Raw genomic sequence first — 12,051 nt, 5'->3', positions numbered from 1 at the left:
TTTTGAAGCTAACTTTGAACCACATTCAAATAACATCTCTCAACAAGAAGCAACAAGTGGCTAATAAACCAGCAGCCTGCAAAGATGGTGGCTCCTATGGTAGCTCTTTCCTTATTTCACGGTGTCAGCACTTTCCAGATACTGAGAGATAGAACAGAATTCCAAAACAGATATTTTTTCTCCATTTGAATATCTTCAAAGTAGAAAATTACCCATTGTTTTTGTAGATGGTTGGCATGTAGATGAATATAATTTGGTAATAAATAACTACACACTGCCCAAAGACATTTTAGAAAAGACAGATGAAAAACACAGACGGGCCCTGAGCAAACTATAACTCCTAAGAGTGCAAACAACTCAGCAGCGATCCTGGTTTCACCCTGGCTTTTGCAAAAGCAGCAGAGCCCAAGTTAACAAGCTGTCTGAATGGGTGACCGAATGAGGTGCAGGTATGCATGCTACAGCTAAAACGTCAGAGTTTTAAGGTTCTTTTCCACCCACTGGATGTTCAGCTGAATGACTTCCAAAGCCTCCTGGACACAACGAAGTCGAAAGGTTGCCTCTGACTGATTTTCAAAGAATGCCTGGACCTGTAAGTTGCACACAGAAGTATTTCAAAACAAGAAAAGGATGGTATTTCTCAGGTAACTCTGAATATCCTTTTCAAATAAGCTTTAAGTTAGTGATGGCCGTGCTGATGTCTTAAGAGAAGTAGAGATGAGAAATATTGTATTTTAATATTTGAGGTATTTACATCGAGTTCCTGATCAAGTATGGTGAAATGTGAAGTAATTTTTAAAAATGAATTCCCCTTACTCCCACAAGGATGAATTTTTCAAATCTAAAGTAGGGGAAAAAAAAAAAAAAAAAAAGGGCAAGTAACAGTAAATAAGGTAGAGTCTAAAGTTAGGCCTGGTGCCCAATTTTACCCTTGGAATGGAATTCTTCAAAAACAATTTAATCACCACCTACAAAGAAACTTGGCATATGTTGATTTTAATTCAAAAAACTCATTTGTATTAGGGAGACAAAGGAATATTGTTGAGAATGGAATCAGGATTTTTCCTCATTGCTGTATATCTACCCTTTAGAAATAATCCAGATGCAGAATCATTAGCATTGATGAAGGCAGACAGAGAGAAGGGACAGGATTTGGCATGAGAAGCCACCATCTGACTTAAACTGAGCACCCTGAGGGCAAAGGGATACCCAACCTCCCCAGTAGCATTTTATACAACCAACCTCAGATAAATGTGCCTTTGTTGAAAACAGGTGAGTTGATCCAGCAACAATACTTTGTATGGTATAGGAACCCAGATGGAACCTGAAGCAACACAAACATAAGGGTGAAAAGCAAAAAAATGAGTCAGCTGCTGGTAAGCAAAGTTCCTGAGTGCAAAGGAAATGTTTAATGTAAGCTACACATGCCCAAGGCAGAGAGGAGTCCTGCCCCTGGGAACGGCAGCTCGGTACATCCGGAGTCATCCCATACACACCTCTGCCAGTGGGAGGAAAGAGTGGGCAGAAGGAGTTCCAGAGAAATTCTTGGCCCATTTTCTCCTCAAAAATCACATCAGACACCCAGAAGGTGTCATTATTGATTTAAAGGAAAAAATGAGCTACATGTGCTATTGAGCTGGGTGTGAGCTCCTAACCAATCCCCTGGTAGTGAGGAGGTATTTTCAACACATGTAACTAAACAGCTATTCTGAAAGAGTCCGTGGCGTGGCCAGGCCAAGCCATGTGAGCCAGCGGGGAGCAAGGTTGGGCTTGATTAGCACCAGTGGAACTTCCATGGAACACCACTGTTACATGACTCCTGCCATGGAACTACGGAATTATGTTTACGGATTTCTGGGTGTTTAGTTAAACTAGAACTGAAGCATTTTTCGTCTCACAGCAACATGTAACTCTTGCGAACCAGTACAACCCTGGGAACTGTTTTCAAATGCAGAGCCCGCGAACACTAAAAATTAGGGATTCTTTGAGAAACTTACTTCTGTACAAGCTTACTCCAGTTCTCTTTGACAAAATCCCACGCCAGTAAGTGTCCAGGAAAATGCCGGCCCACTGTTCTAATGATAAATGACAACTTTTGTGTTCGGATGGTATCTCCATCGAGGCTACTTTTCATTAACCTGAAGAGCAAAGCAGATTTAGCTTCCAGAATTATTCATGATGAAGTGATGACTGAATTTAAATTAATACTGGTCTCCTAATTAAAGCTCTGTGGCAATTCAAGGGATATAAGCTTGGGGTTAGTCTAAGATTCATTAATAGAGTGAAAACTTGTCATTTTTTTTAAATGGAGGAAAAACTCACCAATGAGATAAGCGGTTTAATGTACTGTCACATAGTAATAAATAGTTCTTGATGTAATAAGGACATTTAGGAAATAAATTCTAGTAGAATTTATTATAATTCTGAAGACTACATTTTTTTCCGTTAAAAAACGATTTGATTTGAATAGGGAGGTATCTTATTACTCTTAAAAAACTGGGCTGTCATATGAAAATGAAGATACATTTCAGAATACACTCAATAAATTTACTGATACTTCATGTGTACTAGATAATGTTCTAAATTATTGAATAACAATGCTTGAAATAGGTCATTACTACCTATCCACATTTTACAGTTTAAGAAGCTGAGGTTATGTAATTGCCCCAGTTACACAGCTAATAAATATTAAAGCTGGGCATTTGAATGTAAGCATTTACTATGTGATAATATCTGCTTATAGTGAGAAAACACAAAAAGAATGCAGCAGTATTTTTAATAGGGGAAAAAACCCAAATGCTCACTGAGATGTGATGGATTAATAAACTATGATAGAGCCATGTTATGGAATAATACACAGCTATAAAAAAATGAAGTAGGCTTTATGGTAGATTTCAAAGACTGATCATTCACTAAAAAGAACATCATAAAACACTGGGTATAGTATAAACCTATAAATACTCAGACCAGGACTGACACTGTTAACAGAGGAGAGGATAAGAACAGAAGTAAAGGATCAAACAAGAGATACTTTCACGTTTTACACCATTTTCTTAGGTACTGTTTAAATACTTTCTCGTGGAAATTTATCAGTGTATTAATAGTCTAAAACAAAATTATAACTAATTTAAAAACAAAACCTTTTCTCTATTTGTTTGGGTCAGAGGCTGGCTACTACTTTAAAGAAAATGACCATTTACAGTGTATCCTTTGGAAAGTGGATCTGGGCAGGTGCTGAAGACATCTCTGGGACACTATTATGATTTATATGAGCAAAATTATACAAGAGAAGCAACGAGACCCAAGTGCCTCCCTCCACCCCTTTCTGGCACTGACTTTCTTTCGAGATACTTCCTATTTCTCTAGGCTACTCAGAGCTCCTCTCCCCTGCCACTGACTGTTCTTCCTGTTGGGAGGCCCTACTCACTGCCCTTTTTTCCCCATGTGAAGCTTCCATTTTCAGGTCTTTATCAGCTGAGTAATTAAAAAGGAAAAGCCTGACAAACTCGCATGAAGGTGTAACCTATCAGCTTTTACATGGTACCTTTTTCTGAAGTGTCTGCATTTTCAAAATGACAGCTGCGACAGAACAATGCCTTGACCAAAAAGAACGAAGCACTAACTGTGGAATTAAAGACAACACGCCAAGGGGATGAAGACGTTTTTAAGGAGAAAGCAGGGCTGTGACTCTTGGCATCTCCAGTCTCTTCTGGGCAAAGCACTGCCTCTTATGGGTACAGGTCCGATCCCTGAGACGAAGCCCTGCACATGCAGGCTCCTCACCATACTGTCCAAGTCAGGTCCGGCCTGTGAGCAAAGGGAGGAAAAGGGGGATCCCCACCGGAGGAGCATGGTGCTTTTATGCTTTTGGTTTCTATAGATCATATTCCTTTGGTGGTTTCATACCAGTAAAGTTTCCGTACATCCTCTGAGCTGGCAAGAGCTTCAAGTATTTTATTCTTCTCTGCTTCAGAGCCTACAGAGGCATATTTGCTTAAGAGGAATGACCAGCCTCTCTCAGTTTTCGCTCCAACCTTGAACACAGTCGTCATGACATCAGTGGGTAGGCTGTAAGAGAGGTGGTCAAGTATGAGAAGAACAAGAAAAAAAAAAAAACCTGAATACAAAGGCAAGGAATTGACTAGTGGTAGTGTTCTGGGGTACAGAGCAGGTAATAATAACAGTCTTTACTGTACAATTAATTGTCAAGAAAATGATTAATTCAGTGGTTGCTACTTTCTTAGTGGTGTGACTAAAAGAATATCAATTCAATTTAATACAATAATTATTCACTGTGTACCCACAAAGAACCAGGCAAGCAACTGGCTGGACATTGTGGAGGGGAAGAAGAATGAGACACAGTCTCTGCCCTCAGGAACTCACAGGCTATCACCAAGTACAGAACAGTAAATATATACATCATAATACAGTGTGGTAAGTCCCATGGTCGAAATACAGCAGCAAATGTAGCAGGAGGGGTGAGAAGAGGGGTAGAAGCACAGTTTGCTGCCTTATCAAGATCTCAGAGCTGAAGAGGGCTTCAACAGGTTACCCAAATACCCCACCTGATGCTTGAATCTTTTCCCATAATGCCCAGTAAGGAACCTGGAGAGAACCAATCATCATCAAAAACATTTCTACTAACTGCTAACTCCACCTGCTGTGTTTTACTCCTAAAAGAGATTTGACGCCTCACACCCATTAGGAGAGCTGCCATCAAGAACCCAGAGAATAAGTATCTGTGAGGATGTGGAGAAACTGGAACCCTTGTGCACTGTTGGTAGGAATGTAAAATAGCGCAGTCCCTATGGAACACATTATGGGGGTTCTTATAAAATTAAAAATGAAACTACCATATGATCCAGCAATACCACTTCTAGGTATATACAATATATGAAAGAACTGAAGCAGGGTCTCAAAGAGGTATTTGTACACCTATGTTCATAGCAGCATTATTCACAAGAGCCAGAAGGTGGAAGCAACCCAAATGTCTATCAATGGATGAATGGATGAACAAAATGTGGTACATACATACAATGGATTATTCAGCCTTAAAAAGAAAGGAAATTCTGACATATGCTACAACATGGATGAGTCTTAAGGATATTATGTTAAGTGAAATAAACCAGTCACAAAAAGACACATACTGTATGATTTCACTTATATGAGGTATTTAGAGCAGTAAAACTCCTAAAACAGACGGTAGAATGGCGGCTGTCAAGGGCCAGAGTGGGGGGAAAATGGGGAGCTGCTGTTTGGGTAAAGAGTTTCAGTTTTGCAAGATGAAAGAATTCTGGAGACCTGTTGCACAACAGTGTGAATATACTTGCACTACTGAACCGTACACTTAAAAATTGTTAAGATGTTAAACTTTATATGTACTTTACCACACACACACACACGCACACACACACACACAAACAGTCGTGCTTGAGAATCAGGTACATAGAGTTCACCTACATCAGCACTGATGTATAACATTTATGACCCAGGACGCAGAGGTCCTGGTTTCAGTATACGATGTAGGGCACAGAAGAGAAAGCGAGGTCATTTGAGTGGATGCGCACATCACCTCTGAGTTCCATTGGATGCCACCCAGTCGTTAAACAGCTTCATGGCGGCAGTGCTGCAGTTCTCCAGGCTGTGGGTGCAAGCAAAGTCTAGCAAGGCTGATCGCAGTTCCCGAGCAGATGGGCTGCCCTCATCAGTCCACGTCTGCTGCTGGATTTGCCTTTGAAGCAATTTAAATACCTTGGTCTAGAGAGACAGAATAGATTGTAACAGAGTGATCATAATTAGGACAACCAGAAAAATCAGGACAACTAGTTCTCTTTTTTCCCAACACTCACCCAAAGAGAAAAAAAAGGGGGACACAGGCATTACTCACTAAATATCAACTGACATATGAAGTCCACATAGAGCTGGGATAGAACCCTTCAATAACTAAGGCCATAAATAAGGTTGCTATAGCCAAGGTGGACTTAATGACATAAGACAGAGAGAATTAATGACTTCCGTGCAGTAGGGAACCTTTCTTCTGTGTATACTCAGCTAGAAGTTATTTTCCTGCCAAAAAGTATCACCTATCACCACTGCTGGAAGGAAGCTGGAACTTCCTGACCTCGTGACTTCAGAATCCATAAATCCATTCAGCAGTGAGAGAAAAATATACTTCTTTACTGATGGGTAGACGCTTAAATGTTTCTGAATCCAGTGTTAAAGGAATATTTAAAATATCATCTAGTTTGATGCTATAACAAATTAATCTAATCAAATTAGCAAGAAAATGAGGCCTGCAGGGAAGAATAGTTGTTTATAGTTATTTTTCTCCTTCCCCAACTTTTTATTTAAAAAAATTTCAAACCTACAGGAAAGCCCCAAGAATAGTAAAATACATACCCATATGTTAGATTCACTGTTTTTTTTTAACACTCTTACATTTGTGTATAGCAACACATACACACATATTTTTCTGGTTTTAGCTCAACTATATGAAAGTAAGTTATAGATATCATGATATTTCATTTATAAATACTTCAGCATGCAATTCCCCTATGTAACCATAATACCTTATCACACTTAAGAAAATTAACAGTTATTCAATGGAATCATCTACTATTAAGTCCATTGTTATAATTACTTCTGAATGAGATATCATTCTTAAATATATACTTGTGGTATTAAGAAATCAACAGGTATCTTATTTCTTTTTCATCTCTTCTCAGAACAAAAGTGTGGAAGCTGTTCATAGTATATGGAACTATCTCCATATTCCAAGCTGTGGTGCAGGGGGGAGGAGTGAGGACACAGGGGATTAAAAAAAAATCACCATATAAAATATGCATTTATGAATGTCACTAAAAGGAACAAAAATTCTAATATAAAAATGCTGATAGGTATTTTTTTAGAAAACCTTCATGGCTACAAATAAGGAGACTCAAAACGAAAATTTAGAGGCATCCCGGCCCACAGGGTTCTCGGCACAGGAGGGTCTCCTCCCACTGGTACTCTAACACCATCACTGCCATGTCTCATCTCAAGTAGTCAAGTGCCACAGATGACCACATACAACACCTCTTAACACCCCCACATTAGTTCAGGCTCCTCACAGAGCATATTCTTCTAGAGTGCCTCTGTCAATAGTTAAAATGAATCCTAGTTGGAGAGTTTTAAACTGCTGAGGCCATTTTCTCACCAGACCTTCTCTGAATAAGTCTCTTGTGGATCTGACTGTGAGAATGGAAAAAGGAATCTGTACAAGAAGACGGACTCAAACTCCCTTTTGTTTGTTTGCTTCAAAAGCAATGAAATAGAGAAAAGACACCTTGTGGAACGTGTGAGTAACAAAGCTTGCCAGTCATTGGGAAGATGTGAAGTGGAAAAATACTTGCCATGCTGACTGATAGTGCAAGGAACATAAAAGCAATGCAGGAGATCCTGCTGGATACACATGACTGCACTGGCACATGTTGTCTTCCACTGTCCTGACTTTCTCAATGGCTTCATGATAGCATTATGATGCAGAAAAGAAATTTAAAAGCTACTCATAACTGTCAAAAAGAAACAAAGGAAGAATGAGAGAGAGAGAGAGAGAAAAAAGTTCCATACTTACAATACCATTAAAAAAAATTCAGTGGAGAAAGATGGCAATGATCCTTAAGAGTTTACTAAAACAAAGAAGCCAGTGGGGAAAAACAGAACTTTAAAGTACTGGAAGTATGGGAAACCTGACACTTGAAGATGCTAAATTCCTGAGCAGTTACTCCATTGGAATTACGGGGTATAACTTTACTACTTATACTCTGTACCAAAGAGTCAAGAGGAAGTCCCCAAACAGCTGATTTTAAATATATCTCAGGGGAATTCCCTGGCGGTCCAGTGGTTAGGACTTGGCGTTTTCACTGCCACGGCGGCCCTGGTTCAATTCCTGGTCAGGGAACTAATGTCCTGCAAGCTGGATCATTTTTATCATTTGAAAAAAATATTTCAAATGATAACATAAAAGAGTAAAAGATTGTATTTAAAAAAAGAATAATTCTGTTTTTAGAAAATTTGGATTATAAAATCTTTTTGTAAGTGATTCAGGTTATATTTTTAATTTTTTTTTTTTTTTTTTGCGGTACGTGGGCCTCTCACTGCTGTGGCCACTCCCGTTGAGGAGCACAGGCTCCGGACACGCAGGCTCAGCAGCCATGGCTTACAGGCCCAGCCGCTCCGTGGCATGTGGGATCCTCCCAGACTGGGGCACGAACCCATGTCGCCTGCATCGGCAGGCGGACTCTCAACCACTGCGCCACCAGGGAAGCCCTATATTTTTAATATTAATAAATCACAGCAAGTGCTTCAAATTATCTTTCCTTTTTAGAAATAAAATTAAACCTGTTTTTCCCTGGTTCTGCATTAATTTTTTGAAATTTAACCTCATTAAACAATGGAATTCAATCCTCTGATTTCATAAAGTGAAGATGGTAGGGAGAGGGAATAAATTGATGAGTGATATAAGCTATGTACATGCAATAATATGCAACAACAATAACACAAAATGGTTTTAAAAATAAAACACAGGGCAAGATGCTGACACTTACGTTATATATTACGTTTTGATTTACTACTTTAATTTTACACTGATGTTCCCAGGGAGTTCTTTTATGGGTCAACTGAGCTTCTTAAAAGTGAAGTGTCAGCTTTTATTGCAAAAGGATTATCCCACCAAGCCCTCATATGTAAAAGAATGATAGAGTTATAAGTGATGAAACGGGAATATGACTGAGATCAGATTTTAGCATCAGATGTGAACAATTTAACACAACTCAAATGTGCTTCCAGACTCACCACACACCACAGAAGACATCACAAAATGTTATATATGGGTAATATATGTTACGTGGGTCTGTGCAGCCTAAATAACACAGTGACCAATAAATGTACACAATGCTCTGGTGACACTGACTTAAAAAATTAATTAGACATCAGTCTTACTTACAAATACGATTTGAAGATTGGATCTAAGGTCTCAGAAAGGTCTGCCATTCTAATCTCATCTATGGTGTGTCAGATTTCATATTTTAAGAATTTTAATGCTACTAGAATGCCCTAAGATTAGAATAAGAATTTTAAAGATACAGTTTCTCCCTCTTGAATTAAAGCTAACATGACTTTTAACTAACAATCAAGTGCACGAAGACCTCCAGCAGTAAGGGTCTTACAAACACATACTAAGCCTCCTGCCCTTGCCCTCTAACCACTAATCCCATGGACTGGGGTTATGTATATTCTGCTATGTTCTGAATAAACACATACCTGCCCAGGAAACTGGAAATCATCATTTGGGATGAAGATGCAGAGTTAGCTGAGTGTCACAGTAGGAAAATATTCAAAAGATCTAACTCCTTGAACTGAGTTCAGCACCTGTGTTCTCAGCACAGGGACAGCCTGAGTATCAAGTGCTTCCTGACACCAGGCCCTCAACAGAGTTAATGGAGAGAGGCAGGCAGAAGAGTGGCTTCTGCCATCATGAACTTTAACAAGCCTTCAAACTATTTTGATTTAAAATATCAGTTTAAAAAAGGGGAAAAAAAGATAGCAAGAAACGGCTTTGATTTTTCCAATAAAAGGGTATCCTCTCTGAAAGATGACATTGCTAAAACACAAAATACAGCCATATAACACAAAGAGCAGTCTGGAATGAAAGTAATCTGGGTTTGAATCTCAGCTTTATCATTTACTAGGTAAGTGACTCTGGGGAATTTATTTAGTTTCTCATCTATGTAATGGGGGTAGAAATAGCTATTTGGCATTGTGTGAGGATTAAATGAGGTAATCTGCATTAAGCACTAAGCAGGGTGTGCAGAATATAATAAGCACCGAAATGTACTTGTTTCTGGTATGTTTCACTCACTTATTCATTCAACATTTATTGAGTGTCACTATGGGCCAGGTCACATTGCAGGTGCTGGTTTTTATTAAGGCTGGTAGTTGAAAGCCTTATGAAATAGAAGAATGATAAAAATCTTAGTAATTAGAAGATGCCTCAGAAATCACCTAACTGAAGCATCTCACTTACGGGTAGGGACGGGGGTGTGTGGCTCCTTTGGGTTCAGATCAGAAACTTGTAGGAAAGGTGCTTTTCAAACTCCATATGGCCCCCTGTCCTGCGCTCCCTCCCCGCACTGAGAATCTCGCACGTGATGAGAGAAGTCATCACAGGGGTTGTGCGGCGTAATAGAAAGAGCAGCAGAAAAGAGGATTAAAAAAAAAAAAAGCAATCCAACACCTTCTTTTTAACAGTGAGGACACCAAAATCTTAAAAGACTTAATCTAATTCCTGGCCCATCACCTTCTTCTTTTTCCTGAAAGCTGCCTTTTGCCTGGTCCTTGGAAAACCTGACTAGTTTATAAAGCAAACCTTGTTGTCAGAATGTGATTCAGAGAATTAGATAAGACAAAGAATTCATCACTCCTTCCCAAACTTTTAAAGACACTGTCAACAATTTAATACTGAAAGTGTCGAAAATAACAACTGTTAAGATCAGGCAGTTGGTTTTAAAAAAGCTAAAACAGTCTCCAATACCAAGGCTCCTTTAGTGCTTTGCAGAGAAACTTACGTTCACCAGCATCACGATCCATAAGACAGTTATCAGTGAGGACTCCCAAAACAGAATATTCTCAGTACAAACATAACTGTCATTTTATAATGACCACTAGGAAATGAATGGGGAGCACTACTTTGCAAAAGGGCCTATTTCAAGCATTTATTATATAAAAATAAACCAAGATATGAATAGAGACGTTTTCTTTTCATGTGGCCCCATTTTCTCAGAAGTCTGTATTTTGATATTCAGACAAGATCATGTCATGTTAACCCTTCATCAACTCATCAAGGTAAGAAATGACATTTTGATTCAAAGTAAAGATTTCATAACTAAGTGAAGAAAATGGAATTCAACTGGTTGCTTTTTCAGTCTATTAGTGCTGAACAGAACATGCATAACACCAGGAAAGGCAAGCAACAAAGAGAACTTGGCAAAAAGGCAGATTTACCACCAGTTTTGAGGCCAGATCCATGTGCCCCAGTTCTTCAAGGTTATAGATGAGTTCTGTCTGGAACAGGGCTTCAGTGATGGGTGCAGTACAGGTCTCATTTCTAAGATAATCAATCAAATCAAAAGCTCTCTGAAGAGGCACCTTGCCTAGGCTAAAGGGTAAAAGAACAAAAAAGTAAATATGCCAAGACAGGCAGATGAACTGTATGTATGCTGAGAGACAAATGGCTAGATAGCGGGTGGGGGGATCCTGAAGACCTAAATTTTAAGCTTTGGGTGGTATTCTGTAAAGTTAGACTAAATATTATTATCTTTGATTAGTTCGTGTGTGTGACTCAAGGTTGAAGACACATCGCAGGAAAAATAAACAATAGCTCAGCTTGTGTTATATAAGTCACCTGTAAATTACTACTGATTCAGGAAAAGTATTATAATATTTTAGGTGAGAAAAGATGAAGAGTGCTAATTTTATTTATGTATTAATTACTTTTATTTATTTTATTTTATTTATTTTAATTACTTTTATTTATGTATTAATTACTTTTATTTCTGCCACTTGCTCTCACCACTTGTGAGAGCAAGTGGCAGAAAGAGGATTTGAATCAGAAAGAACTTTTCTATTTGTTATTTGTATGGGAATTTGTCAAACTTGCTAAGGCAAGGTCTGCTGTGAATTTATGGTGAACACATTTAAAAAATTAACCACTTTACAGAAATCACAACAATGGTGGCTGAGATGATGTAAGGTCACTTCATAAAATATGAACCAAAATAGGACAGTCAAGAGCAGTCAGAAGGAACACATTTGAATATTCCTTGTGTGTCTGACCCATTCACAACCTGAACCAGTAATCTTGCTCTTCAGAGGATATTCATACACGGGGTCACTGCCATTGCAGTGACTGGCTGGAGAGGTAAGTCATTGCAGTGACTTGTGGGATGGCTGGGGAGCTAAGTGGTGCTCCAGCTCTCAGAGGTGTCCCTCAAACTACTGAGGGAGCGCCAAGCT

At 38.9% G+C, this 12,051-nt stretch overlaps 1 protein-coding gene across 1 annotated transcript in view; it reads right to left on the bottom strand.

Annotated features, from left to right (window-relative positions):
• Nucleotides 1-464: 464 nt before the first annotated feature.
• LNPEP (leucyl and cystinyl aminopeptidase) overlaps nucleotides 465-12,051 on the bottom strand; it is a 57,380-nt gene continuing 45,793 nt past the window's right edge. Inside the window, exons 12-17 of the mRNA XM_065874044.1 lie at nucleotides 11,041-11,194; nucleotides 5,573-5,757; nucleotides 3,907-4,068; nucleotides 1,998-2,138; nucleotides 1,243-1,324; nucleotides 465-590 (exon numbers count right to left, since the gene is read on the bottom strand). Coding sequence (XP_065730116.1) covers nucleotides 465-590; nucleotides 1,243-1,324; nucleotides 1,998-2,138; nucleotides 3,907-4,068; nucleotides 5,573-5,757; nucleotides 11,041-11,194 — 850 coding nt within the window. The remainder of the gene's footprint in view (nucleotides 591-1,242; nucleotides 1,325-1,997; nucleotides 2,139-3,906; nucleotides 4,069-5,572; nucleotides 5,758-11,040; nucleotides 11,195-12,051) is intronic.

This window comes from Phocoena phocoena, chromosome 3 (genome assembly GCF_963924675.1).
Source record: "Phocoena phocoena chromosome 3, mPhoPho1.1, whole genome shotgun sequence".
NCBI classification, from domain to species: Eukaryota; Metazoa; Chordata; class Mammalia; order Artiodactyla; family Phocoenidae; genus Phocoena; species Phocoena phocoena.
The sequence above is the reverse complement of the archived record's forward strand: the minus strand, read 5'-3'. Positions and strand labels throughout refer to the sequence as shown.